Source organism: Budorcas taxicolor, chromosome 1, assembly GCF_023091745.1.
Source record: "Budorcas taxicolor isolate Tak-1 chromosome 1, Takin1.1, whole genome shotgun sequence".
NCBI classification, from domain to species: Eukaryota; Metazoa; Chordata; class Mammalia; order Artiodactyla; family Bovidae; genus Budorcas; species Budorcas taxicolor.
The window spans coordinates 206,000,577-206,028,147 of record NC_068910.1 but is presented as its reverse complement, the minus strand read 5'-3'; the positions used below and the strand labels follow the sequence as shown (position 1 = coordinate 206,028,147).

Here is a 27,571-nt window from a genome sequence, read left to right as displayed (position 1 = left end):
TTGGGAGTTCGGTTATAAAAGGGCCACAGAAGGGGTTCTTGTGTGATGTAATGTCCCAAATGTTGACTGTCCTGGTGGATACACGAATCTACACAAGTGGTAACATTGTATAGGACTTCTTACTAACAAATTATATAGGAGAAATCTGAATAAGATGGGCGGATTGTATCAAAGTCAATATCTACTTTTTTCTATTTTTGCAAAATTTTGTAAAGTGATAGCACTTTGGCAGAGTGAATTATTTTTTACAACTGCGTATGGCTCTACGATGATCTAAACACACACATATACGCACACTCGCAGGCCCGCAGCACACACGCGGGAGCCGCCTGGTCCTTCTTACGCTGGGCGCCCTGCGACCTCACCTGGCCGGTGGGTCGTTCTGCCCAACCTGGTGCTCGGGGGGCGGGGCCGGAGGGGGGCGGGGCCGATGGCGGACGTGATGTCAGCGGGCGGGGCGCGCACCTGGCACCTGGGCGGCCGCGGCGGCGCGGGGCGGCGGCTAGACGCGCGCGATGGAGGGCGAGAGCCGGGGTCCGTGGGCCCTGGGGCTGCTGCGCACCTTCGACGCGGGCGAGTTCGCGGGCTGGGAGAAGGTCGGCTCGGGCGGCTTCGGGCAGGTGTACAAGGTGCGCCACGTCCACTGGAAGACGTGGCTCGCCATAAAGTGCTCGCCGAGTCTGCACGTCGACGACAGGTCAGCGGCCCGGGCGGGGGCGGCTGCGCTGGGCAGGCGGTGGGGAGCCTGGGTTCCGGGCGTTCCCGTTCTCTCCACCCGAATGGCCTCCGGAGCAGCCTCGGCAGGAAAACCCAGCGCCGGGAGAGGCCGTGAGCCCCCGGCGGGGTCGGCGCCGCTGGCCGGGTGGGAGGGACGCGAGAGGCGGCTTGGCGAGCTCCGGGTCTATTTGCTCCCGCCGGGGTCCCCGGGATGCGGCTCCTACGGGAGAACCTCGGGGAGCTGCGTTCGCCTAAGGAGCTGTTAAGTGCTTTGTATTGTTACCCGGCTTCCGGTGAGCCCCGGATTTGCAAGGTACCAGGCTCGCCTTGCTTTCGACCCTCTGTGGCGTGTCCGGTCCGCCCAGGTCCCACCCTGGCGCTGCGGTTTGCGCCCGGCTTAGAAAAATTGCCGTGTGGGGATCTGGGCTTTGTGAGTGAGTTAGACTCCGTTCGACTTACTTAGTAATTTACTTTGGAGCACAAATTGGTGTAAGACTGTAATTATTTCGGTCGGAAGCCCTGGGCTTGGCTTGGCCAGGCTTCCTCGGAGCCGCCTGGCTTGGGCCTGGCGGTGGGTCCGGCAGGTGACCCGGGAGCCTTGTTACAACACTCGGTGCCTTCTGGTCGCACACTGTCTTTTAGGCTGATTTCATTTCCAGACAAGACCTCTGGGGAGCGGCCTTGCACTTACCCACTTTGTGGCGGGGCCACGGCGCCCTCCTAGACCCCGGTTTCCCCATCCAAAGCTGGGAGGATATCTGCTTGTCCCTCGGTAACAGGGGCGCTCAAATAAAGACAGTTGGAAAGGACCAGAGCTGCCCCAGTTAAATTCAGCCGGTGGATTATGGTCTGTGTGTAATTTTAGGGGAGAGGGAGGTGGGAGGAGAGTCTTGAGAAGCAGCTCTTTTTGGCTGGGTGTTGTTCACTCTTTATGGTTGCATTTTAATAATTTATAAGCTTTAATTGAGTGCATCTAAATTACTTAGCCTTTGGTGAAGTTTGCATTCAACTTGGAAGTTGTGTGGCATTTGTGTTTCGTATGGAGCCATGCCACACAATGCTTGTTGCAAAGTTGGGGCTCTTTGCAACCCTATGGGCTATAGTCTACCAGACTCCTCTGTCCATGGAACTTCCCAGGTAAGAATACTGGAATGGGGTGTCATTTCCTACCCCAGGGGATCTTCCCCACTCAGGGCTCGAAGCCAGTGATTCTTGGGTCTCCTGCATTGACAGGCGGGTTCTTGGAGAGCTGTCGGTATAGTCAGCCCTGAACAGACACAGTCTAGAAAGGTGACTCCTTTGCCATCTCAGAGACCTGGTTTCTAATCCTCGGCTTATTGAGTGATGGGGTCTACAAACTCCAGCTCCTCTCCCCCTCCACTCATCCATCACCCCCCCTCCCCAGTGGTGGCAATGCTCATTTCCAGGGTGGCCAAGTGCGTCCCCTGGACTGAGGTACACAGAATCACAGTGCGTGCTGCCACAGCCCGTGGTCCTGGATAGGAGGAAGCCCTGGGCATCTTTTGCGTTTTCATCCTGGCCTAAGAGATTATACATACGGCAGAGCTATTGGTGGCTTTTTGCTCTAAGCCTCAAATTTCAGCAGAGTGGTGACAAGTGTCATGCAAATATCAGCAGCTCAAAGGTGAGCTGCCTGAGAAGCTGCGCCTCGGATCCTGGGAGCTTCTCAGTCTGGGAGGGGCGCTGTGGTTATTTTGATGAAATCTGAATCACTTTGAATGTCAGCCAATAGTTAGATCCTGAAAGGCAAGACTCTTGCCGCTGTGTAGATATTTTTATGCTTTCGGGGGCATTTATTTGTCTGCTGGAGTCTTCTGGCCGAGATTTCTTCATCAGCGAAGGCTTTTAACATCACCTTATTGTGTTGGAAAAGCAGAGTAAACAAGCAGGTCCCCAGGCTGACTCATCAAGCCCTCCCTAGGATCTGTTATTTCCAGCGTCCAGGCCCTTGTTTCTTGGGTGGCCCATTTGGAGGTCGGGTTTCTCCGTGTGAGGCAGGCCACTTCGGATCTTGCATGGCCTGGTTGAAAAGTGTTTTGTCCTGTAATTGGAAGGCTTTCCTGCCCTGCCTGAAATAGGCAGGTGGAGGCATGTGCTGGGCAGCTGGGTCGAGGTCAGCATTGCCCAGCAGAAAGAATTCACCTCTTGCGCTTTGCCAGGCTGAGTGGACCAGGCTGGTTTCTGCATTAGCAGCGGATTCCTCTGATTGAGAAGATGGTCAAACCCCTGCTCTTTGTAAAGAAAACTCTTCAGAGTTAATTATTGACGCTTTGGATTGAGAGTCTCATTCGGAGTTCATGCCCCTCCCTCAGTGGTGCAGGGGGAGCAGGCTTGCATCCCTATCTTGGAATGGTGGAGGGTCCGGCCAGATTTCCACAGGTTGGCTCCATGCTCTTTTGATGAGCTAGCTGCGCACCATCCTGACTCTTCTGTTTGCAAGATGTTTCCTGGAGTGGGGAATTGATTTGACTGAAGTTCCTGGGTGCAGCCCCCAGGCCCGTGCCCTTCCTGGCCAAGTCTTGTCTCACCTGTTTTTAGGCTGGTACTTCTCACCCCTGCCACGAGGGCCTGACCTTTTCCTTCCAAGGGCCTCTTCCACTGGTTACATTGGGACCCACTCATCAGCTGCTTCTCCCTCCAGGGAGGCTGGGGTCTCCTGGCCCCAGTCTTCATGCCACGCCTTGGCCACAGTGGGGCCTAATCCCCAGCACCCAACGAGGGCTCCTCAGAGTAGCAAGCTGCCCCAGACCATGTGAGCAGGTACTTTTCTGGGAGAAAGTCAGAGGCTGCCTGGTCCCAGACACCCCTTGAAGTTTGCAGCAGGCAGAGGAACACCTGCCACGTAGCTTCCAAGGGGAACCTGGGAGAAATGATGCCCCCTTCATCTACATCTCCTCCTCTCATGGGGACGTCTGGTAGGCTGGTAGCTTAGGGGAGACGTGTGTCCTCCCAGCTGACCCTCATTAGGGGATCTTGAGGTTTTGGGCAGAGTTTAGTTGCGGGGGGCATTCCCATTTAGGTGAGAACTAGCCCTGCAGGCCCGTTCCTCTGGCCCCCACCCCTGGCTAAGAGGAAGCCCGGGATAGCTGAGCACCAGCAGCTGCTGGGTGATTGGCTGAGGCTCGTTGGGGCGAGCCTGAGCAAACCCCAGGTTTGTACGTACAGAGCCGACAATCCGACAAGCCCGGTTCTTGTCAGTTTTAAAAATAGCAGTGTGGGAACCCCTTGCAGGCTCCCTGGGAATGTAATTGGGTTGGTGCACAGAGAGGAGGCCCGGCTGGGAGGCTCAGGAATGATTAAACGGTGCTCCTGCTGCCTCTTCCCATAGGTGCTTCCCAGCGCTCTCCCTCTGAGGAGCTCTTTGTTACCAGGTGCCTTCCCTGCACCTCCACCCTTCCTCCTCTGCCTGCAGTGTCCTGCGGCTCCTTTTTCAGAAGCCTGAGTCCCAGGACCCATTTTCTCCCCTCCTCCCCACAAGGTACTTGCCTCCAGATATGGCTGGATGTCTTTGGAATTTCTGCCTGAGACTGGAGGAGAACCCCACAGCTTCTCCTAAAAAGGTCCTTTGGAAATAATCAGTTTGGGACTTCCCTGGTGGTCCAGTGGCCAAGACTCCTTCCTATGCAGGGATGCAGGGAACTGAGATCCCATTAGCCGAAAGGCAGCTCAGCTCAGGCTGCAACAAAAGATCCCGCATGCCTCAACTAAGACCCGACACTGTCAAATGAATATCAAAAGAAAGAAAGAAATGATCAGTCTGGTGAGATTTCTCATCTCTCCCCACCCTACGTCTTCTCTGGGGTGGGGGAAATGGGTTTCAGCCAGAAGAAAGATTGTATTGACCTAAATGCTGCTGAGTAAGTGACTTTAACAAATTGGACCCCGGCTTGGTGTTCCCTCTTGGAGCAAGAGGGGTGGGGCGGGGGTGCTTTCCCCCATTCCTGCTGGGGAACAGCAACCCTTCCCCAAATGGGAGAAAGGAGATGTGATTGAAATGATTACAGAAGAGAAACATGACGCCAGCCCTACTGAATTATGCCTAATTGTAGACACGCTTTTAGCACGTCACCATTTTGGGGTTTAATGAAGACTGATGTCGGTGTTCTTTGAAAGGAATGATGCTAAAGCTGAAACTCCAGCACTTTGGCCACCTCTTGCGAAGAGTTGACTCATTGGAAAAGACTTTGATGCTGGGAGGGATTGGGGGCAGGAGGAGAAGGGGACGACAGAGGATGAGATGGCTGGATGGCATCCCCGACTTGATGGACGTGAGTTTGAGTGAACTCTGGGAGCTGGTGATGGACAGGGAGGCCTGGCGTGCTGCAGTTCATGGGGTCGCAAAGAGCTGGACACGACTGAGCGACTGAACTGAACTGATGTCAGTGGACTCTGGTAGCTGGAGCTTCACCCCTCACTGGGTGGAATGGGATTTGATGGTGAGGAGTCTGGGCACCTGTAGGCCCCTGGCCCGGTCCTGCACCTGGGCTCTGGGACGGGTTTGACAGTCTCTCCTTGTCCTTAAGTAATAGCAGCCATCACAATATCCAATCTCCATCCTTTGTGTGTTGTTGTCAACATAAACTAGAAACACTGCTTCGAGGAAAAGTGCATTTAAATTGATGAAAACACTCTGGTGGTTTCATTCTGTGTAAGAAGCACTTTTCTGTGTTTTCCAGCAGCTCCTGGAAAGGGCCCAGCCCAGCCCCGACTTATTGAACTGCGGATACTGCCAGGTGTGGGGTGGGTATGGGGGGTCCTGGCATGGTACCAGAGGCCCGGGGAAGAAAGACCTAGAGGATAAATGGGATGAACACCTTTTGTGTAGACCTTCCTGAACCTGAACAATGAGGGTGGTTAGGGGGCTCGGCCAGCCCGCCCCAGGTCCATGTGAGGGGCTCTTTCCGAGTTCCCTGATTCCCTTGCTGTGTGGTCCTGGAACCCCCTTCCCCTCCCTGGTGGGTGCAGGTGCCAGGGTAGGGTCCTCGCTTTAAGGCATTTCTGATTGAGCTGTCACGGAGAAGGTGATTTGTTCCTTGAAATGCAGACTTCATTTCCAAGATATCTCACCTTCCTCCTCCAACTGTCCTGGGATGTGTGGTCAGTGGTCACACTGACCTGTGTCAGTCACAAAGCCTGCCTGGTGGTGTTTCCTGAATGGGTACAGGCTGTCTCAGAACATTCCAGCCACAGTCAACTTTCTGGAGCAGACAGCTGCAGGGCCGCCCGCCCCCCGCACCCCCCCACCACGCCCCAACCCCACTTAAACAAAGTCAGGTTAATGGGGTCTCAGTTTGGCAGGAAGGGCCCCGGGGCAGGGGAATGAGCTGGGGACCTGCTGACCTCGGCTGGTGGGGCCCCGCGCGAGTGATCTGCCACCAGCGGCTCCTCTGAGCCTCACGAACTCCGCCATCAGAAGTCACCTGGGTCTTATGTATCCAGCCCTTTGGGCAAAAGGAAGCAAATGCTTTTGCTGAGAGGCACAGAGCCGCTCTTCTCAAGACCTTCAGCCTCAGTGTAATTGACAGCCTCCTTGGCTGTTGTCAGGCTGGCAGGGGGGTGGGGCTGGGGCTGGCTCTCAGAATGTCCTCTGAGTGACTGGCCTGTAAACTCTGGAGCCAGCAGTGCCGGGAAGCCTGTGGGCCTGGAGGGCACTCCCGGTGGAAGTGTGTCTCTGTCCGTCCCGTGGCCAAACATATGTCAGGACCACGTGAGCGCTGCGTGCTGGACTTGTGCGGGTGGGGAGCAGCGGCACACCAGTCACTTTAAAAGAATATGAAGGAAGGCGGGAGGACCAGACAAGTCACAAACCTGATTCTTCAGTAGGGAACAGGAGCGGCCCCAGTCCTGATCCCCACCACTGGGTAGTGAGTGTCCGAGGAGGGTGCTTGAACTGGTTAGTGCAGGTGACGTGAGGTCTCCCCGGAGGAGGAGGAAGGGGGTGGGCCCAGGGTGCCATTGCTGATCCTTAAGTGGCTTGTGTTGTTCAGTCGCTAAGTCGTGTCCAACTCTTTGTGACCCCATGGGCTGCAGCACATCAGGCTTCCCTGTCCTTTACTACCTTTATTTTAAATGATGCTTGATTCAGCCCTTTTTCGGTATAGATGTCCCTCGAGATTGGGTACAGGGCTGGGGTCTGCCTGCAGGTCATCCTGGAGCCCAGCGAGCAGCGTGGCTGCATGGAGGGGCTGGCTGGGGCCAGGCATCTGAACCCAAGCTTCAGCCCAGCCTGGGGCCCCCACAGGGGCTCTTGTGGGCATCCTGCTGTCTGTCCATTCATTGGCTCTTTAACCAGAGCGCGAAGGAAGCGCATCAAACTAAGGCGAGTTAGCTCAGTTTTGTTTTGTAGTTGTGTCTTTATTTACTCCTGATGCCTGTCACACTTTTGTTTGAGGCCAGTGGGGTTCTCTTGCTCCTCGAACCTGTTTAGAACTAACCCACCCCAACCCCTCCTACCTCTCACCTCCTGCTGCTTCCCTGAATGGGGAGCTGCCTAGTGATTCCCAGTAGCATTCTAGGGCCATCCTTGTTCCCTCCCTCTTCACATCTAGTCTGTCACCAAACCTTAATGATTCTCATTCAGAAATGAGCCCCACGTCGACCAGCCTGCTCCCCCTCTACTTCTGGCAGCCAGGGCCCCGGCGACCTCCCTGAGTGGGTCACCCACCCTGAGTGTGTGTAGCCCCTCTGCTCCCGTGGTTCCTAGCCCGGGACCCCCTGCAGAAGTGGGGGTGTGACCTCCCTATAAGCCCTTACTGCTGCCTGCCCTCTGCCCACCCAAGTTAGGGACCCGCCTATTAAACCTCCCCAGGTCTCTGTTCTTTCCCTTCAAAGATCTCGGATTTTTCAACGACACCTCTTTTTTGGGGGTAATTTTCCATCTTCTCCTCTAGAAGGTAAATATCCTGAAGGCAGGGAAGGGTCTTCTTGTCATCAGTTCTAACATGTAGAGGATGTGCAGTAAATATATGTCAATAAATGAATTTTAATTGGATACAGATTAAAATTAAAGCAGATGCTGGGAGTACTGAAGTGGGTGATTCCAGGCTGTAGTGGTTTATTTTAAATTTGGCTAAAAATGCGTTAGCTCTGTTGCAGGGGTTGTCAAGCTTAAACCTTGGCTTTTGGGGCTGGATAAGTCTTGGGCTTGGGGGCTGTCCTGTGCAATGCAAGGTAGGGGGGTGGGCGGTGCTCCTGGCTTCTCCCCACTGGATGCCAGCAGCACCCAGCTGTGACAACCCACATGTCTCCAGGCAGTGCCCAGCATCCCCAGGAGGCAAAGTTGCCCCTGGGTGAGAACCACTGGTCTACACCCAGAGATCCTCTCCCTGAGACGCCCACCTTGGTGAGTGTTCATGGGGCGGGGGGCTCCCCTCCCAAATGCAGGGGCCGAACAGGTAGGCAGAAGTGCTGAGATGCTGTCCAGCCGAGCCCACTGAGGGCAGAGCCAGGACTGGTGGGTGTCAGCGTGTCACGGCTCCTCCTTGCTGGTGGCCCCACCCTGGGAAGTGCTTTCGTGCCTGTGAACGGAGCCTGGGAGTGAGCTGTGGTCACAGAGGGGAGGCTGCTCAGTGAGAAACAGACTCGTTTTTCTTGGTGGTTTCTGATTCTGCAGCAGGCTGAGAAGCGGGACCAGGGGCAGGTGGGGTGGGCAAGTGCACCCAGACTCCGGAAGAGCCCCTGCAGTGGGAACCAGCCATCCTGGGTCTGGGTGAGGTGGCTGGTGTGGCAGTCTGCCTTCTGGGGGCGGGGGGAGGGGTGTCCCTGCGGCCTCTTGCACTGCTTCTGCTTCAGTTCCCAGCCCTCTGTGGGCTGTGTGCTTCTGAACTGTCCCTTAAGGAGCTTCGGAGAAAACAGGTTCCTGGCACCCACCTGGAGCCCATTCCCCAGGAGCAGGGCTGAGGAATCTGCATTTCAGCCAGCTCCCAGGTCCTTTCTGTGGTGGCCAGACGCTGTCCTTTTGGGCCTCAGCCTCGTCTCCTGAATGCACCCTGAGACTTTGACCCGTCACACTAACCCTAACCGAGGCCCTGGGTGCTAGGCTGTAAGGCCATGGGCTGCACCAGGAAGTGGCCTAGAGCGGGGTTGGCCGATTTTCTGTGACAGGAGAGAGCGAATGTTTCAGGCTCTGCAGCCCACGGAGTCTGGCCACGCATCTCTGCCTTGAGTGTGGAGGCTGCCCTGCCCCTGGGGACGTGAATGGATGGGCAAGACTCCCAGCCAGTCAGAGTTCCTTTACAAAATAGGAACTGGCCATGGACAGCAGTTCTGCAGTTTCTCAAAAGGTCAGACGTAGAAATACCAAATGACCAGCCAACTCTCCTTCTCAGAGTATATCCAAGAGATAGAAGCGGGGACTTGAACCACCTGTGTGTATAAATGTACAGCATTAGTCCCAGTAACTGAAAGGTGCAGACCAGCCGAGTGCCCATCGGCAGATGAACAGATAAACACAGCATGTCGGTTTCTACGGTGGAATGTTACTCAGCTCTGAGAAGAGTGACCTTCTGGTGTGTGCTCCAGCATGCGTGGACTGGGAAAGCTTGATGAGTGAAATAAGCAAGTTACTAAAGGACAGGTATTATGTGATCCACTTATGTGAAGTCCATAGAGGTCCTGGAAAGTGGAAAAGAGATTGGGGGCTGCGAGGAGGGTTCCGGTTGGGGTGGGCACAGAGGTTTTTGTTGGGGTGATGACAGAGTTTGGGTGGAGAGAGTAGTGTTGACTGTACAACCTCATGAATGGATATTGATGCCTGTGAATTGCACACTTGTGAATGGTCACAGTGATAAATACTGTGTTACGTGTAGTTTACTTACAGTGGCTTTAAAGAGAAGGAGGCTTTTGGACAGTGGTCTCTGCAGACCCTGCTCGAGACCAGTGCTCTCTCTGTGGATTTCAGTGTGGGGTTATGGTCAGGAATGATGAGGCCGGCTGGAGTGATGGGCTTCAAAAAGAAGGGGGCGGAGCTCTTTGGGTGGACAGTTCATTATGTTTTAACCTGAACGTCCCTTCTGTCATTCCAAGAGAAGGGTTTGTCAGCATCGGCCGCCGCCTCTGAAGCCCAGAGCCTGCCCTGGCTCAGTGCTGCCTGAGAGTTTTCAGATCATAATCAGTCTCTGTTTTCACCTCTGATAACCCCAAAACATGTAGCTGTGTTTGAATGACCATGGAACTGAAGGCCTCGGAGGGCCCAGAAAGTCCCCTACACACGAACCTTTAAGTTGCCGACTTTCAACGATGTGAATGTGCCCTTGTGTGCCAGCTGTTGTGCTGTGCACTGTAGCTTTCAGGGTCCTGTACTGTAAGGTCAGAAGGTGTTTTCTTTCTTATTTGTGTTTGTTTTTTAATATATTATTTCTGAAAAGTATTTATAAACCTATGACAGGATAGTACTATATAGCCGATTGTGTTAGTTGGGTACCTAGGCTCACTTTGTTGGACTTACGAACACGCTCTCGAAAGGAACTCTATCGTAAGTAGGGGTCTCACTGTATTTGACACTAAAGTGAGCCCTGTGTGTATGTGTGCACACACATCCATGCATTTGTACATATGTGTACGTGCATTTTAGCAATTTAGTCAGCCATATGGAGCTGATTGTCTCCTGGCTGCGGTGCCCGTGTTTGCGGCCAGGCGACTGCTGCCTGACATGTTCCTCATGTCTTTGAACTTTTCCAGGGAGCGCATGGAACTTCTGGAAGAAGCCAAAAAGATGGAGATGGCCAAGTTCCGTTACATCCTGCCCGTGTATGGCATCTGCCGGGAGCCAGTGGGCCTGGTCATGGAGTACATGGAGACCGGCTCCCTGGAGAAGCTGCTGGCCTCCGAGCCGCTGCCCTGGGACCTGCGCTTCCGCATCATCCATGAGACAGCCGTGGGCATGAACTTCCTGCACTGCATGGCCCCGCCGCTCCTGCACCTGGACCTCAAGCCCGCCAACATCCTGCTGGACGCCCACTACCATGTCAAGGTAGGGGTGCGTGGGCAGGGCTTGTGCTCTGGGGGTGTGGTGGGGGAGGCTGGACCTCAGGCCCACCAACATCCTGCTGGACACCCACTACACATCAATGTGGGGGTGCCCAGGGAGGGCTGGGTGCTCTGGGGGTGGGGTGGGGAAGGTGGTGGAACCTCAGGGTCAGCAAGAAGGCGGAAGAGGAGGTGGTTCTCATGCAGGAAAGAGCTCGAAGCAGAGGCTCTCTCAGCATCAGGATCCCCACTGTTGTCGTGTGTGGCTGGTCCGAATGCCCCTGATGGTATAGCTGGAAAATGGGCTCTTAGGAATACAGGTCACCCTGCCCCACATTTTGGATCAGGACTCTAGGAGTCTGGGCTTATTGGCCATCTGACAAAATCAGGTTAGAAAGTGGACCACGGATTGGTTGACTCTGTGTGAGGCCCGTTGGGGCTGTGTTTCCCCTTGGTGGTTCCTGGGGTGATGGGAGTCTCAGGGTGTCATAGAGAGAAGCCCTGGAGGGACTGCTTCTGTTGTCTTCACCCAAGGCCTGTTAGTTCTGATCTTTTTTTCGGTAAGTTTATAAAGCAGAAAAGCATGAGGTATAATATGACTAAAAACTAGGGGCTGCCTGCTGAGATTGGCCATTGTTAGTGTGGTCAGGATTGCATTTCTTTGAAGATCTGTGTCCATGGAGGGCACGAGGTGATCTGGGTCCTAGGGCTCACCCAGCTGCCACAGTCTCCCCATGCCTCAGGAAGGCAAGTTGGCAGGAAGACCCGCACGCCATGGCCTGGGTCCCCTCTGGCTCCTCGGCATCCTCGCTCACCCTTGGAAGGGAGGCTGGACCCCCGCACGCGGCGCCCACTGCCCGCATCCTGACTCTGCAACAGGCACAGAGCTCCGGCCAAGTCCACCTGTGGCTGGTGGGGAAATTGGTTTTCACATCAGATGTTTAGTTACAATGTGTCCTTAAGGAGATGTTGCTCAATGATCAGATTTTAATAGAAATTGGAAGTACGCTCCTGCTAAAGTGAAGCAGGGAATTGAGAAAACAGATATCAGGCGGGTGGTTCCTGATCTGCCCAGCTCTCGCACCCCTGCAGTCCTGCTTCCTTCTGGTTAGGGTGCTGGCTTCACGTGTGGACCCTCTGCCCCTCATGAACATTACAGGGTTGTGACTGGGAGCCTGGGGTCGGTGGGCACCCAATCAGTGTGAGACCTTGGATCTCAAACTTGCATATGCCTGAGAACGGGGAGGTGAGGACAGGTCCCTGCTGTGTGCAGAGGACCCCACCTGCAGGAGCTGTCGCATCTCCCAGGGGAAGTACCACGTGGACAGTAGCTTCTGCCAAGCTGGGGCTCAGAGGGTTGAGTCAAGGGCCCGTGTTGTCCCACTGTACATGGTTGAGCAGAGGTTAGAACCAGATTCGGGGGCCCTGGAGCCCTTGGACCCTCACCCAACCCGCTGCCACACATGGGATGCTCACAGACATAATGGGTGGCAGGCATTGTCACGTAGGGGTGGAGTGGGTAGTGCTGGTAGGTGTCCAGGCAGCCCCCGGGGTGCAGTGTGAGGAGACACTGTAACTCCAGCGCAGGGTGGGGGTGTTCCTGGATGGGGCTGGTCTCCAGAGAGGACCAGTCAGGATTGGGGGCCACACAGAACAGCTCAGGGTGGGGGTGTCGCTGGGTGGGACTGGTCTCCAGAGGGGACCAGTCAGGATTGGGGGGCATACACGGAACAGCCTTTTGGTGGAGGGAATCATCGAAAATTCTGGGTTTTTTAGGGCAGGGGGAACAGACATAGTCGGATTAGGGTACAGGGTGCGGGAAGGTTGCTGAGACATCGCTGGAATAAAATGCGCCTTTCTTAGGGAGTCCCCAAGTGGGCACAGCCCGGCCTTCAGAGCTGTCTTTTCAGCATCATGGACCACAGTGGGCCTGGCAGGGCTTGTATTTCAGCCCATTCCCTCCCCATGGTGCAGGTTGCTCTGCTGATAGCTGCGTTTGGGGCGCGAGGCCATGCCCTGTAGGACCGCGGTGACCTTCCTCCCAGCACCCTCCTCAGCAGCACAGCCCTCCCGTGCTCTGCCCTTGGTGGGTGGGGTGATAGCCCTGTTGTTGGGGGGTCCTTGCGCCTTGCCCGTGGGAGTTGGAATGGCCAGGACACAGTCCCTCTGTTCTGTCCATACCGGATGTTGACCCATGCAGGGATGGTCCTGATGATGCTGGGCGCACAGTAGGACCACTCACTCACCCAGCAGGGTGGAGAGTGCCACTCGCCGGCACCTGGGGCTGCTGTCCCTGTGGTCTGTTTCTGTGTCGGCTCTGAGGCTCCTCGGTTTGAGCACTTTCTCCCTCTGCTTTCTTCTTCCTGCGCTTGGCACCCCCTGGCTTGGCAGGCCTGGTGCTTTGTGACAGTTTTAGGAAGTGGTTGGACATTCCATAAAGGACCATGTGGCTTGTCATGGAGGACCTGCGATAGCTGGGAACAGGTGGGGAGGGGATGCTGCCACTTTGAGGACGCGGCCAGGGCACCGCCCGACTTCCCCGGAGAGGTCAGGAACGGACTTCTCCGTGACTCCCTTCTCAAGCAGGGGGGCAGCCACCACGCATAGCCCCAGACCAGCAGAAAATCTATTTATGGGCTGGGCTTCTTCCATCCTCAGGAATGGCTCAGCGGGAGCTTGGTCTGAGGTTCTAAGTCATCCGCTGGATTTCTGGGCAGCTTTTGGTTGATGGTTATTTGCAGTGATATAGCTGGAATCTGCAATCTTGAAATAAGATGATAAATTGTCACTCCACCCCCTTCCCTTGATCCCTCCAGACTACATTTATGTCCATAGATAGGAGGATTGGAACTGAAAATTTCACAGCAACCACTGTGTTTTGGAATGAGTATTCAAGGTGCTTAATATTAAATGAATACTTGATATTAAGTATACGAAGTATCACTACTAAAATATTAATTTTAGTATAAGCCGTAAAGCCATTTCAATTTCATAATGAAATAACTCGATTTAAAACCTCAGGCTATGCTTGAGGCCCAGGTTGCTCAGCCCAGACTGTGTTCAGAGGGACAGCCACATTGTAGTCCACAATGGCCTTCTCCCCAAGGTGGCGCAGCCCTGCCCCTGGCCTCGGTTACTCTCTGTTAGTCTCATCCAGCTGGGCCTAGCAGGGAAGGGCTGTGTCTCGGGGCCTGTGTGAACACTGGCTCTGGGCAGTACCAAGGTGGACACTAAGTGTGAATTCATTTGTGAATTGTAGACGCTTGCTTTTCACTGGGATTGCCACACTGTCCTTCTCTCCAGGAACCTGGGGATGGACGGGGAGATGAGAAAGGTCAGGTGGAGAAGTCTGGTGGGCCGGGGGGTCAGTGGGCATCAGAGGATTCTCATTCCTGAGTTTGATTTTGACGCCAAGGCTTTCACATAGAATTGTGGTTCTTGTCTTTTCACCACGTATATCGTGAAGCAGCTGGCTGTGCCTGAAAACAGCAGAAATGAAAAGAAAGGGCAGCCAGCAGGCTTCTGAGAGTCTGGTCCTGACACTTTCCACTTGTGCAGCTGTTGCCTTGTGTTGCTCCCTCCTCCCAAGCTGCAGGGTTGGGTGATGGGTCTGGCGCTTTGCTCTCCAGAGTGGAAAGTATCTTGGAGGCCAGAGAACAGACAGCTGCTGGAAGCCCAGAAATGGCCAGACTGGCCTCCTTCGCATGGACCCACACCCACCCTGGCACAGCCTGGCCACAGAAATAGGGGGCCAGGTCCAGTCTTGCAGGCTTTCTTCCCATCACCCTCCCCACCCACTGCAGATGTGAGGACCGGGTCCCCAGTCATGAACTTCCCTTGCTCAGCAGTGATGACACCAGGCCCCTGGCTCACCTTGTGGGCAGGTGAGCCCAGGACTAAAGGTCTGACTCAGCCGCATTTCCGATCACTCCAGAGGTGTGTTTGAGGAGGAGCCCAGAATTAATTAGAAGGCTTAGAAAATCCATGAGCCTCAGAGAAGAATTTATTAAGGGGCCATTTTCCACCTGCCAGCAAGTGTGGCTTAACTGCAAAGGGCGTTTAACACCACCAAGGGCTCTGATTGACAGCTGGGGTGGGGGGCTAGAGGGCGGTGGGTCCCTGCAGTGACTTCCCCCTTGTGGCTTCCCCAGACCTTCAGGGTGGGCACCTTTGTCCCAGGAGCCGAGGAGGCAGAGGGGTGTGAGAGCCACCTAGGAACAGGTGGCCTTGGACTGGTGGGCTTTGCGGTGTACAAGCCAGGTGCAGGATGCTGGGATGCTGTGTGTTTGCAGCCAGCAAGTGTCTGTCCCCAGAATGTTCTGCGTGGAGGACAGATTGGCTGTGTGTGTTCTGCTCGCTTTAAAGGGCTTCTGAAGACATATTTCCCTTTAAAGGACGTGCCGCCACTCGCCCGCTTTCCCAGCTGTGAGATTGCATAACTGCTTTGCCCCAACACCTGAAAACAGAGGGCCGCTTCCTCCCTTTGTGCGATGGGGCAGACGCAACGCCCCACAGACAAGCTGTAATTCTTCAGTTCCCTCTCCCAGTGAATTCCTTCCTGATAGTGTAATCTTTTCCCTGCCCGTCAAGCTCTTAATGTCTTCAGGCTTGGCTCTTCCCTGGCCGGCTGGGCTTTCCCGCCTGCTCGGGGAGCGCAGCTGACGTGAGAGCTGTGATCCTGATTGGTGAAGGGGCCTGCACAGCCAGGCTGGGGGACTGCACCCCCCCAACACTGCTGAGGGACATGATGATAAACGTCATCAAGCAGCAGCTGGGCCGCCTCGCTCGGCACGCTGCCAGCCAAGCCTGACCAGCTCCCTCCTCGCCACTCTGTTCCAGATTTCCGACTTCGGGCTGGCCAAGTGCAATGGGCTGTCCCACTCGCATGACCTCAGCATGGACGGCCTGTTCGGCACCATTGCCTACCTCCCTCCGGAGCGCATCCGGGAGAAGAGCCGGCTCTTCGACACCAAGCATGATGTGTACAGGTGGGCGACAGGTGTACAGCCCCAGCTGGCCCTGCACCTCCATTCCTCGGGTTCGGATGAGGCTTTCCCAAGGGCTCCTGGTTGCCATCAGATAAGAGGCTCAGTCCAGATGAGAGGGCATTTAGTCGGTGGGCACAAGCCACCACGGAACTTTCTTTTTTTCTTCTCTCTTTCCTTGCTGCACTGTGCAGCATGTGGGGGTCTTAGTTCCCTGACCAGGGATCGAACCCGTGCCTCCTGCATGGGGAGCTCAGAGTCTTAACCAGGGACCATTAGGGAATTCCCAACCCCAGAACTTTCTTACAAGAGGAACTTCTCTGCTGTGGATGATGCCACTCAGGATGGAGGTTGTGAATGGCTGGTGTCAGTCAGGGCTGGTTACATAACAAATGGGCAGCTCCTGCCTGGTGAGAGCTTCAGTGTTTGTAGGAAAGGTGGGCTTTCTCACTTGTCTGTTGAGAGCACCTGCTTTCAGTGGCCTGTGCAGCTGTCTGCATGTGAATTCAGGCTCCCAAATCCAGTCCCTCTGGCTCAGAACTTACCCTTCCTAGCATCACTGACCTGTGACAGGAACATGGACACCTGGAGGCTGTTCACAAGCCAGCATCGGGGATTTCTGAGCCAGAGAACAATCAGGAATCACGTGGTAGCATCGTTTCCCTAATTGTCATGGTCTTAATCCCTTAGACTTCTCGAAGAAGAAAAGCAGGCGGGCGGGTGTGAGCGGCACTTAAGCCCCATCATTGTGGTTCTTGTCCACACGGATGACTGTCACCCCGAGCCCTGCCTTTGTGTCATCGCCGCTGCCTGGAGTCCCAGCCAACTGGTTTGACCACAGCCGCCCTGTCTGTGCTCTGCTGGGCTTCTCCATGTCCATCTGTAGTCAGCAGTACAGGGGGCACTGGGCTCGGCTTGTAGGGTTTAGGGAGAATAAGATTCTCTCTTTATTCAGAGTTCAGAGTTTCAGTTTTTGAACTGGCAGATTTCAGTTAATTTTCACTGAGGACTTTTGGGTCTCTATAAACAGGTGCTGTTAACCCAGTGCAGCTGATAGCCCAAGTTTGGACTTCTTTTTTTTTTTCTTTTAATTTACCAGATTGAGCTCTTTGGGGGGTATATCCAGAGCAATTATATAGATAGATTGTGTGTGTGTGTGTGTGTATATTATATATATAGATAAATATGTGTGCATATATAAAAATATGTGCGTACGCACACACACATTTATGTATGTATATTTATATGGTTGGACAAAATGTTCGTTCACGTATTCCGTAAGATGTTACAGAAAAACCCAAATGAACTTTTTGGCCAACCCAATTTGTATCTGTATTTACCACACACGTATATATAGCTTCTCATCACCACAAAGGGCTGTGGAAAGTTCAGCTGGCTGCCTGCTCATCTTTTCAGTGCACTTGGATGGCATCAGTTTGCAGGTTACTCAAGTCACCGAGAGCTGTAGTCAGCATCTTGTGGACGTGTCTGCAAGAACACGGCGCGAATGAAGCAGTCACGGTGTTCTTCTCACAAGCTGATGGTCCAGGGACAGGGTGGCTCCCTCTCAGGGACCCCTTCCTACTGTTTGGACCGGCAGTTCAGTTGATGGAGTTTTGTTTGTTGTTTGACATCTGAGCTTCCAGCATGCCTTGTCCCGCAATGAGAGTATTTCCCCATTTAAGACATTCATGAAAAATGCCTCCATGTCGTCTCTCTCTCTCTCTTCCCCTGTCTCTTGAAGACCCTGGTTGCGGGGGTGGTTTTCCTGAGCTTGTTGCAGTGTCAGGGGAGGGGGTTCTGGCTTTGTTTGAGAATCTGACTTGCAGGCACTGATGTGCGCGTCTCCTTGCAGCTTTGCCATCGTGATCTGGGGTGTGCTCACGCAGAAGAAACCGTTTGCAGGTGAGTGGACGTGTTGGGGGTGGTGCAGCCGTCTCTCCTGGCACCGTGAAGGGCGCACTTTGTGGTCCTTTCTGTGTAAGGAGGGCCTGCCAATCGCAGAGGGGCTGCCCTGGCTTGTGGAGCTGGTGGGCTGTCCAGGCAGGTGGGGTGGTGAGGCTGCTCTGTCCAGCCCAGCAGGTCAGCACAGAGACCCATGGCCCACCTCATTGTGGGCTTTCATATATGCCAAAAAGGTGATCTCTCCATGCAGTTCACATACAGGGAAAGGCACAGATCTGATGGGGTCCAGTCAGTGGATCTTGTTAGGTACCAGCTCATTCTTTTATGTTGTATGACGTAATATACATAGCATATAATTCCCATTGCAATTTTTAAGAAGTAATTCTTGTTAGCATTTAGTTGCTAAAATTCCCATTTTTAAGCACTTAAGCTATACACTGTGGTGTTAAGCTCACAGTGTCGTACGATCGTCACCACCTGGACCCCCTGGCGGTTAGGCAAGTCATTCCCAACCCCCTGCCCCCAACCCTTGATCACCACTCATCTGTTTTCTGTTTCTATGGGTTTGTGTGTTGTATGTATTTCCAGCTAGTTTTATTTATTTTTTTAATTTTGTAATTTTTGGTTGTAAAACACATGTCTAACAGAAGTGACTACTGGAACTGTGCTGAAATGTATGGTGTAGTCGTGTGAAGGTGTTCTTCTTGTGGGGCAGCCAGTCTCCAGAATCACTGTGTAGATGCTGCCGCAGAGGGGTGCTCCCTGATCAGAGTCCCTGGGTCAGCCCGCCCAGCCTGAGAGCTGGGGGTTTCCTCCTTCCCCCCATTCTACCTACAAGGCACCCACCATGTGGATTTCTGGCCTTGAGATTTCAGTACCTTGACTTGGTTTACTGGAAAAGTCAAGTACTTTTTCTCTTTGTTTGGAAAGTTTTCCTCTTCCTCTCCAAGCCTATCTGGGCTACTTCATCTTTTCTGGTTTGACCAAAAAGTTCTAAAAATGCAGATCAGAGTCAGTGTGCAGCCCTAGGTCTGCTGGTTGAGAAGCAGAGTAGGATCCTTGTAGGGTTTTGTCCGTAGTTGTTACCGTGTCTCCATGATACTGCCTCATCTGCAGAGGTCCAGGGTCTGGGTTCTCTACAGTGTGGCCGTGTGCCCGTCTGACCGCAGCCATCTGCTGGACACGGCCCCTGGGGTCAGACACACGATGGGAAGGAACGTGGGAGCTGAGGTGCCCCTGCTTTATCAATTGGTCGATGGGCTACCCAGGGTGTGCAGAGGCAGCTTATGAACCTGTTCCATCTGTGTTTGGCAGCAGAAACCCTTCCACGATGACTAACGTTTTATCCAGAGGACCTGCTGGGGTTTGGAAGTCTGAGTTATTGTGGAGATAACATGTAGATACCTGAGCTCGCTATTGCATAAGATTTAACGGGAAAGTGGAACAAAACCTCAGAGCAGACTCCTGGCAGCCATCAGTGACTTTGGGCCAGTTTTCCACCCCTGTGGCTCGGCATCTCGGGAGTCCCCTGGTGTGGGCGTGGTGGGAACCAGAAGCTTGCACTCCTGCTTGGTCGCTGGTGTGGTTTTAGGCTGATTGAGGAAATCTGGGCCCTGAGGGTCACCTTGGGCCCCTCATTCTGTGACCAGGATGATGATGGTGAGGGGTCTGTGCCTGCTTCTGAAGGGGGTTAGGAAGGAGGCCAGGTGGGACCCCACATTACGAACTGCAGGAGAAGGGTCCCCGTTTACACAGCCCATGTGTGAAGGGACTGAGAGCCATGTACCATCACTGGGGCTGGCTCATCGCCAGGCACCTGCGCTTTGGGGTAGGAATTCAGAAAGACTTTTTTGTCGTTGCGGGGAGCTATGGGCCACTTGGGGGCTGGGCAGTGTGACTCCACAGTTCATCAGTTTTCCTCTGTTTGGGCCCGTTTGGAATCTGCCCCATTAGATATTTTTCTCCTTTGAACTTGATTTTTCTTTGAGTTCGCTGCACAGAAAGATCTCTGTGATACAAGAGAGTGATTCTCCTCAGTAGATCACAGGTGGTTTCCAACATCTGGAGAATAGAGGACAGGTGTGTCCGGCAAGGTTAAGGATTTCAGAAATCTCTGTGCTTTAAAGAGGAAATAATACCGTGTTTCCCAGGCGGGCGCCCAAACTTTCCCATGGTCGTCATTGCTCCTCCTAAGGATAAGAAATCCAACCTCAGCCCCTAGGAGCTGCCCTGACTTGTGCGCCTTCCCTTTGCAGATGAGAAAAACATCCTGCACATCATGGTGAAAGTGGTGAAGGGCCACAGGCCGGAGCTGCCGCCTGTCTGCAGACCCCGGCCGCGTGCCTGCAGGAGCCTCCTTCGCCTCATGCAGCGCTGCTGGCATGGGGACCCCCGGGAGCGGCCCAGCTTCCAAGGTGAGCACCTGCCCTGGGCTCCAGGAGCCCTGCTGCCTGACACTCATGCTGTTGTCCCAGGGGACGGAGTTGATGGCCAGGAGGGGGACAGGCGGCAGCCAGGACGAAGAGGCTGTCCACAGACAGGAATGCCAGAGTGAGCTCGCCTCCTGCAGGCTGTGCCCGCCCAGGGCCAGGGAGGGGCGGCTGGAGCCACTTGGTCATCTCCAGCTGTCTACCCCCGGCTGCGGCCTGGTGTTCCGGGTGCAGATACAGTAGCGCATCTTTTGGGGACCGCGTGACCGCTGGCCTGTGGCCTTTGCATGTCTCGTGGGGCCTCATCCCCAGGGAACAGCTGTGTCCTTTGGTTAGGAAAGTGATCCTGATGCCTTTGGAACTGATCATGACATTTCAAACATCCAAGGAAAATGAGTATGAACAAGGTAGGGGCTTTCTAGCCTGGTACTGGCAGCCCAGGCCGTCGGGGTACGAGCTCTGTCTGGGCTGGCTAGCGGGGCTCCCTGGACGAAGGCTTCTTGGGGAAACAGTGACACGGTGGCTCCTTTTAGAGCCTGGCCAGATGCCACATGTGGTTGCTGATAGGGGTGCCGGGGGTCCGCCGTGAGCTCAGCCAGGGGCCAGCAGCGTGAACAGCGCTGACTGGTCAGACTGAACACTGCAGGCGCTGGTCCCCCTCCAAGGCCACAGGCTTAAGTAGCTCATTTGCTAATTCATTGTCTGAGTGACACACCTGTTTGTGTTTTTCTCCAAAGAAATCACTTCTGAAACCGAAGACCTGTGTGAAAAACCTGATGAGGAGGTGAAAGAGACGACTCAAGACCCAGATGTGAGAGAACCGCCTGAGGCCGAGGCCGAGGTAATGGGGGCCCTCCCGGGGCCTGGTTTCTGCCACATCAGCTTCAGGGATTGAGTCTCTGCTTCCTGCAGACGCCCTGCCAGCCTGGACCACCTGCCCGGTTCTGAGGCTTGGGCCAGCCGCAGAATTCCATCTCAGGGCAGGGGTAGGCCCATGGTGTGCTGGCCCCAGGTTGATTTCCTGCCTGATGGTATCCCATCCCCACCTGCTGTCTGTGCTTAGGGAAGGGCAATGTGGGCCCATGGCTGACATTAAGTAGCCGCCGCTTGGATACTGAGTGTGTGTTTTCTGACTGCACTGCACAGCACATAGGATTTTAGTTCCTTGACCAGCGACAGAACCCACATCCCCTGTATTGAAAGGGCACAGTCTTAACTATTGGACCGCCAGGGAAGGCTGGGCCAGATGCTCTTTGAACCAGGGTAGCTGCTTGAAGCCCCTGCTGGGCCACATTGGGGAGAGTGGTCTGGGCTCCAGGGGTCTGGGTGTCTTTCTGCACATTGAGGTTGGGGATTGGCGCCTTTCTCAGTTCAGTTCAGTTCAGTCGCTTAGTCGTGTCTGACTCTTTGCGACCCCATGAATCGCAGCACGCCAGGCCTCCCTGTCCATCACCATCTCCCGGAGTTCACTCAGACTCATGTCCATCGAGTCCGTGATGCCATCCAGCCATCTCATCCTCAGTTGTCCCCTTCTCCTCCTGCCCCCAATCCCTTCCAGCATCAGAGTCTTTTCCAATGAATTAACTCTTCGCATGAGATGGCCAAAGTACTGGAGTTTCAGCCTCAGCATCATGCCCTCCAAAGAAATCCCAGGGTTGATCTCCTTCAAAATGGACTGGTTGGATCTCCTTGTAGTCCAAGGGACTCTCAAGAGTCTTCTCCAACACCACAGTTCAAAAGCATCAATTCATCGGCGCTCAGCCTTCTTCCCAGTCCAACTCTCACATCCATACATGACCACAGGAAAAACCATAGCCTTGACTAGACGGACCTTAGTCGGCAAAGTAATGTCCCTGCTTTTGAATATGCTATCTAGGTTGGTCATACTGCCCATAAATGTTTTTCCTCTACGAGTGCCACACGGGTTATGTAAGATGTGATAAGAAATTCTAACTATGCTAACTAAATAAATACCTTTAAGGCAGTAGGACTTGTAAAGAGGAGGCTGATTAACTGACTTTATAAGGTGTTATCTGGTGTTATCATCCCTGGCTGGGGTGTAAGGCCGGCAGATAAGTAACCGTTTATGGTGTGTCTGCTGTCTGGGCACGAAGGCCGTGTGCAAAGCGACGGTGGAGGGGACCTGGCCCCCGATAAGAAAAAGCGGCCCAGCACATGGGCGTGACTCGGCACACCAGGCCACCGGGTCAGAGGATTTGGGGAAGGGCTGTGAATCCCTCGCAGGCTCTGATCCCTCACCAGGACCTGCCTTTCTCCCCGCTGTCAGGACAGAGCCTGCGAAGGGCCTGTTAGCACGAGTTGAGCTGGAACGCCGTGACTTCCCCAGGGCTGGGCCCCACACCTCACCTGTGCACCCGCAGCCCCCAAGCCAGCCTTGCATGGCCCCAAGGAAGGTTCAGGGTGTTAGGACCCTACCCAAAGCCATCTCCTTCCTCCGTTTCCTGTCGGCACTGACCTGTCCTGGGTGGACCTGGCCAGCACGCAGGCTTCACCTCCTGCAGCTTATTCACCTTCTGTCTGGATGGCGGTGCACTGGGGCTCAGCATGGTGACGGACATCTGTTCCCACCATCTTGTCTTACGATGTCCTCCTGCTGGAGTCTTTGGGCACTGTGCAGCCGTGGTGCATGCTGCGTGCTAAGTTGCTTCAGTTGTGTCCAACTCTTTGTGACCCCGTGGACTGTAGCCTGCCAGGCTCCTGTGTCTGTGGGATGCTCTAGGTAAGAATACTGGAGTGGGTTGCCATTTCCTTCTGCAGGGAATCTTCCTGACCCGGGGGTTGAATCCTCGTCTCCTACGTCTTCTGCATTAGCAGGCGTGTTCTTTACCACAAAGAGTTGGATTCGACTGAGTGACTAATACTTTCACTTTCTTTAGCACCAGCACCGTCTGGGAACAGGAGTTAAATTCTCTGTGTGGCTCACGGGGGACCCACGTGTTCCCCTGATCCTGCCCCATCCGGTCATGGACGGAGCCTCATCTCTTCTGTCTTCTTGTCTCCACAGGCCCCTGTGCCCACCCCGCTGAAGCGTGCCTCTGCCCCCACCTTCGACAATGATTACAGCCTCTCCGAGCTGCTGTCCCAGCTGGACTCGGGCATCTCCCAGACCCTTGAGGGCCCGGAAGAGCTCAGCCGCAGCTCCTCCGAGTCCAAACTTCCGTCGGCAAGCAGCGGCAAGAGGCTCTCGGGGGTGTCCTCTGTGGATTCTGCTTTCTCCTCGAGAGGGTCACTGTCCTTGTCTTTCGAGCGGGAGCCTTCAACGAGTGGTGAGCATGGGCCCCCACACCGGGGAAACAATGGGTTTAATTGGGCGGGGGGTCAGGCACGGTGTGAGCAACAGAAAAGGATCAGGCGTCTTGTTTCTTGGCCCGGCTGTAGTTCTTCTGTGTTTTCTGCAGCCCTTTGCTTATTGGATTTGGGTGTCAGTGCACAGTGGAGGGGCATACGGGCTGAGCAGGTGTCACTTAGGTGTAAGGGGAGTAGGTCCTGCCCCTGGCTGTGGGGAGGGTCTCGCCTGTGCCAACACCGGGTGCAGGGACTGGCCTCAGGTGTGTAGGTTGAAGAAGCTGGATTGTACCAGGTAGTCCCGTGAATGGATGGACCCCCTCTTCCTGGAGAGCTCTCTCTCTTTTGTAATGTCAGCCCTGCACCCCCTTTCTCAGGCAACGCTGGGTACACACCCCATTCTTTCCTATTTGTGGGCTCCCGTTTCCTGGGCCTGTGTGTGTTGATGGGTACACGGTCGCTGGCGGTCGTAACTGCCTGGTCCTGACTATACACTTTGAGTTTTCTCTCTGGAAGGCACTTTTCCCTGCTCCGGCCCTGTCCCAGTTGCTGGCCCTCGGGCCTAGGGGCCCTCCTGTGAGGGCCTCACTGCGTCTCCTGTGAGGACAACATGTGAGGTTTCCTTTCCATGAGGAAAAAAACGGATGTTCATGCGTAGGGCTGCAGCACAGGGGTGGCTGGAGGGTTGTGGGGTGGGTGCAGACCTCAGGAGGAAGGGGAGCTTGCTCTTCCTGGGGAATCGGGAATTCTTCCTGGAATGAGCTCCTTGCCTAAATGCCTTGGCCCTCCTGGGTTTTTAGAGTGGTGTGTTTGGAATTAAAGAGAGCATTTTGAGTAAGGAGACACCTTGCAAAGATGCAGAGGTAGGGAAGGCCTGGCTGCATTGGAGGTGAGCAGTCAGCACTGAGGTTGGAAAGAAAGAAGCACCTGTTTCCCATGGAGAAAGTCATTAGAACTCTCTCTTCTCAGGGTCTGATGCCTTCAGGTGACGTGTTCATGCTTAGATCAGTCACTGGTCCGTCTCATGAGCCTGTGCTGAAACACCAAGTCCCAACTGCATTTACTCTGGTTTTTTGGTACACCCGGCACCCCCTCCTCCTGTGCAAGGCCCCTTGAGCATGTTTCCCTTGAAGGCGTCTCGTTTCATGCACATCAGAACCCCAGACAGCATAGTGCGGTTTTTCTGTAAATCAAACATTTACATGTTTACATCATGAGTAACAGTCCTTCTAAAGTGGGAGTCTCAGTCCTTGGAGGACTTTTCTAGAAAGCGTCCTAGGTGGTGGTACCGGGACAAGAGGCACTGTTTGGAGGTTGGGCTGCAGGCAGCTGCTTGGCCCTGGAGGGGTGCCCCAGGGTGGGAGCTGCCAGCTCTCTGGTGGCTTGGGGGCTCCTGCCTGCTCTGTTCACCACCCTCTCCCCCTTGTTAGCAGTCACTGCCACTGCTGAGCACCAGCAAGGGCCTGAATTTTATATCCTTTATTTAATTACAACTTTATCGGATAGCTGGAAAGATTTCCATTTTGCAATTTGACAAAAGAGCACCTTGGGGATATTCATTGACCTGCCTGAGGTCTCCCCACTAGATCTTAAACTGCATGGACAAACACTTAAGTGATTTCAGGTAAATAGTAGCTACGTTCAAACACCAGCCAGACCTCGGGAGCTGCCCCGTCTGACCCCTGCATCTGCTCTCCCCGCAGACCTTGGCACCACCGACATCCAGAAGAAGAAGCTGGTGGACGCCATCGTGAGTGGGGACACCAGCAGGCTGATGAAGATCCTGCAGCCCCAGGATGTGGACCTGGTCCTGGATGGGGGTGCCAGCCTGCTGCACCTGGCTGTGGAGGCCGGGCAGGAGGACTGTGTCAAGTGGCTGCTGCTCAACAATGCCAACCCCAACCTCACCAACAGGAGGGGCTCCACCCCACTGCACGTGGCTGTGGAGAAGCGGGTGCGGGGCATCGTGGAGCTCCTGCTGGCCCGGAAGATCAGTGTCAACGCCGCGGATGAGGACCAGTGGACGGCCCTGCACTTCGCGGCCCAGAACGGGGATGAGGGCAGCACGCGGCTGCTGCTGGAGAAAAACGCCTCCGTGCACGAGGCAGACTGTGAGGGCCGGACACCCATGCACGTGGCCTGCCAGCACGGCCAGGAGGGCGTCGTGCGGATCCTGCTGCGCCGTGGCGTGGATGCAGGCCTGCCGGGGAAGGACGCCTGGGTGCCGCTGCACTACGCCGCCTGGCAGGGCCACTTGCCCATCGTCAAGCTGCTGGCCAAGCAGCCAGGGGTGAGTGTGGACGCCCAGACGCTGGACGGAAGGACACCCCTGCACCTGGCTGCCCAGCGCGGGCACTACCGCGTGGCCCGCGTCCTCATTGACCTACACTCCGATGTCAACGTGTGCAACCTGCTGGCGCAGACGCCGCTGCATGTGGCCGCAGAGACGGGCCACACAAGCACGGCCAGGCTGCTCCTCCACCGGGGCGCCCACAAAGAGGCGGTGACTGCAGAGGGCTGCACTGCTCTGCACCTGGCCGCCCGCAATGGGCACCTGGCAACCGTCAAGCTGCTGGTGGAGGAGCGGGCCAACATGCTGGCCCGGGGCCCCCGCAACCAGACGGCGCTGCACCTGGCCGCTGCCGGCGGGCACTCAGAGGTGGTGGAGGAGCTGGTCAGCGCCGACGTGCTCGACCTGTCTGATGAGCAGGGCCTCAGCGCGCTGCACCTGGCTGCCCGGGGCCGACATGCCAAAACGGTGGAGACTCTGCTCAGACACGGAGCCCACGTCAACCTACAGAGCCTCAAGTTCCAGGGCGGCCCCAGTCCTGCTGCCACGCTCCTCCGGCGGAGCAAGACCTAGCCTGCTGACCCAGGAGACGGGGCCCAGCAGGGTTCCTGTCCCAGCGTAGTGCTCTGCTCGTCCCGTCCGTGGCCTGCGGGACACTGACCGAGCTTAGGCGTTACCCGCTCTCCCGATGAGGTTGATCAGAGTGTGCTTGGCCACTGATAGTGGGCACCCCGTGTCGGAGGGATGGTGGGCCGGAGGCATTAGGTTGTGTCCCTCACTCCTGATATTGGTCCCTCAGTGACAGAACCGTGAGCCCACCTGTCCTGAGCGGCTGCCCGGAATGCACGGGAACACACGTGTGGGAGGAGCTGAATCTTTTGTTTCCATTTGCAGCAGTGAAGAAGCTTGCTCCACAAAGTTTGAGTGGGATTCTTGTTTTATAGAATATCATTAATGGATGAAGAGTGTCAGCTGTCGCTTGAAATCTGTTAAAAGCACCCACTTCGGGGACCACCCTGGTGGTCCAGTGGCTAAGACTCCATGCTCACGATGCAAGGGGCCTGCGTTCGAGCCCTGGTCAGGGAAGTGGATCCCGCACGCCACAACTGAAGGTCTGCATGCACAGCTAAGACATTGCGCCTCCAAGTGGACAATGAAAATTTAAATAAAAAGTAGGTAATCTAGTTTGTGGGCAACGAGCATAAACTGATAAGTTGGGTTTTTAAAACAAAAGCAGTCGTCTTACCGGCCCTTTTACACCCAAGCTTGATTGTCCGTCACTCTGTCCTTGTGGGCGGCCACACATGGATGCCAACTGTGCTACCTGCCTTTGTTCATTTCATGTTGCATAAAATATTTGAACTCTAAAGTCAGCTGTCCAAAAGTCAAGAAAAATGAACTGACAGCCTCAGTTCTGGATTCAGAACAGTGTTACCGAGTTCAGTGACCCACCTTTCATGTCATTTTCTCTCCGGTTCTTGTTTTTGGAGAGACGGTGGTTTGTGACGAGTGATGCTGTGTTGGGGTCTCCCAGGGGGCTCCTGACTTGCTTTACAAACAGCTACACTGTGCAGGGGCCTCAGCTTTCGGGGTGTGACCCCCCAAGACGACTCCAGGAGACAGCCTCATGGTCTTGGCTATAAAAGCACTGTTCTTTCATTGTCAAGTGTGTCTCACACCTCCCGCTGATGCTGTTGTGAGAGTCAGCTTGCTGAAGGACCCCAGCCTGTGTGTACACATGCCCCTTGGCCTGGTGCATGAAGCAGAGATTGATATTAATGTACTGTGTATGTTAATGTGAATCTGTGGGCAGGTTACTTCTTTTCTATAACAGGAAATATCCCAACTGCTTAGAACTGGCTATGTTTTAATATGCCTTGTGCTTTACTATGTTGTATTACTGTTGGATGTAGAACACGTGGAAGAAAGTCTGCTTGATGTAAATAAAGCTG

The 27,571-nt window shown here is 54.7% G+C and overlaps 1 protein-coding gene across 3 annotated transcripts; it reads left to right on the top strand.

The window, feature by feature from the left end:
- The first annotated feature begins 515 nt into the window (after positions 1-515).
- On the top strand, positions 516-27,571 carry RIPK4 (receptor interacting serine/threonine kinase 4). 3 transcript variants are annotated; one of them, XM_052649833.1, is made up of 8 exons: positions 516-697; positions 10,417-10,708; positions 15,544-15,692; positions 17,545-17,594; positions 19,850-20,008; positions 20,761-20,864; positions 23,049-23,310; positions 25,033-27,571. In XM_052649833.1, exons 1-8 carry the CDS (start codon positions 516-518, stop codon positions 26,190-26,192), a joined length of 2,358 nt encoding a protein of 785 aa, XP_052505793.1. In that variant the 3' UTR covers positions 26,193-27,571. The 3 variants fall into 3 exon arrangements, with proteins under 3 accessions (XP_052505793.1, XP_052505807.1, XP_052505800.1); XM_052649847.1 differs by lacking the exon at positions 516-697 and adding an exon at positions 9,072-9,245; XM_052649840.1 differs by lacking the exon at positions 516-697 and adding an exon at positions 9,140-9,313.

Bases quoted from the DNA above. Each gene is read 5' to 3' on its own strand.
- RIPK4 (XM_052649833.1), top strand. From the start codon at position 516: ATGGAGGGCGAGAGCCGGGGTCCGTGGGCCCTGGGGCTGCTGCGCACC. The intron at 698-10,416 runs GTCAGCGGCCCG...GAACTTTTCCAG, and splicing joins AGTCTGCACGTCGACGACAG to GGAGCGCATGGAACTTCTGG. The intron at 17,595-19,849 runs GTGAGTGGACGT...TTCCCTTTGCAG, and splicing joins GCAGAAGAAACCGTTTGCAG to ATGAGAAAAACATCCTGCAC.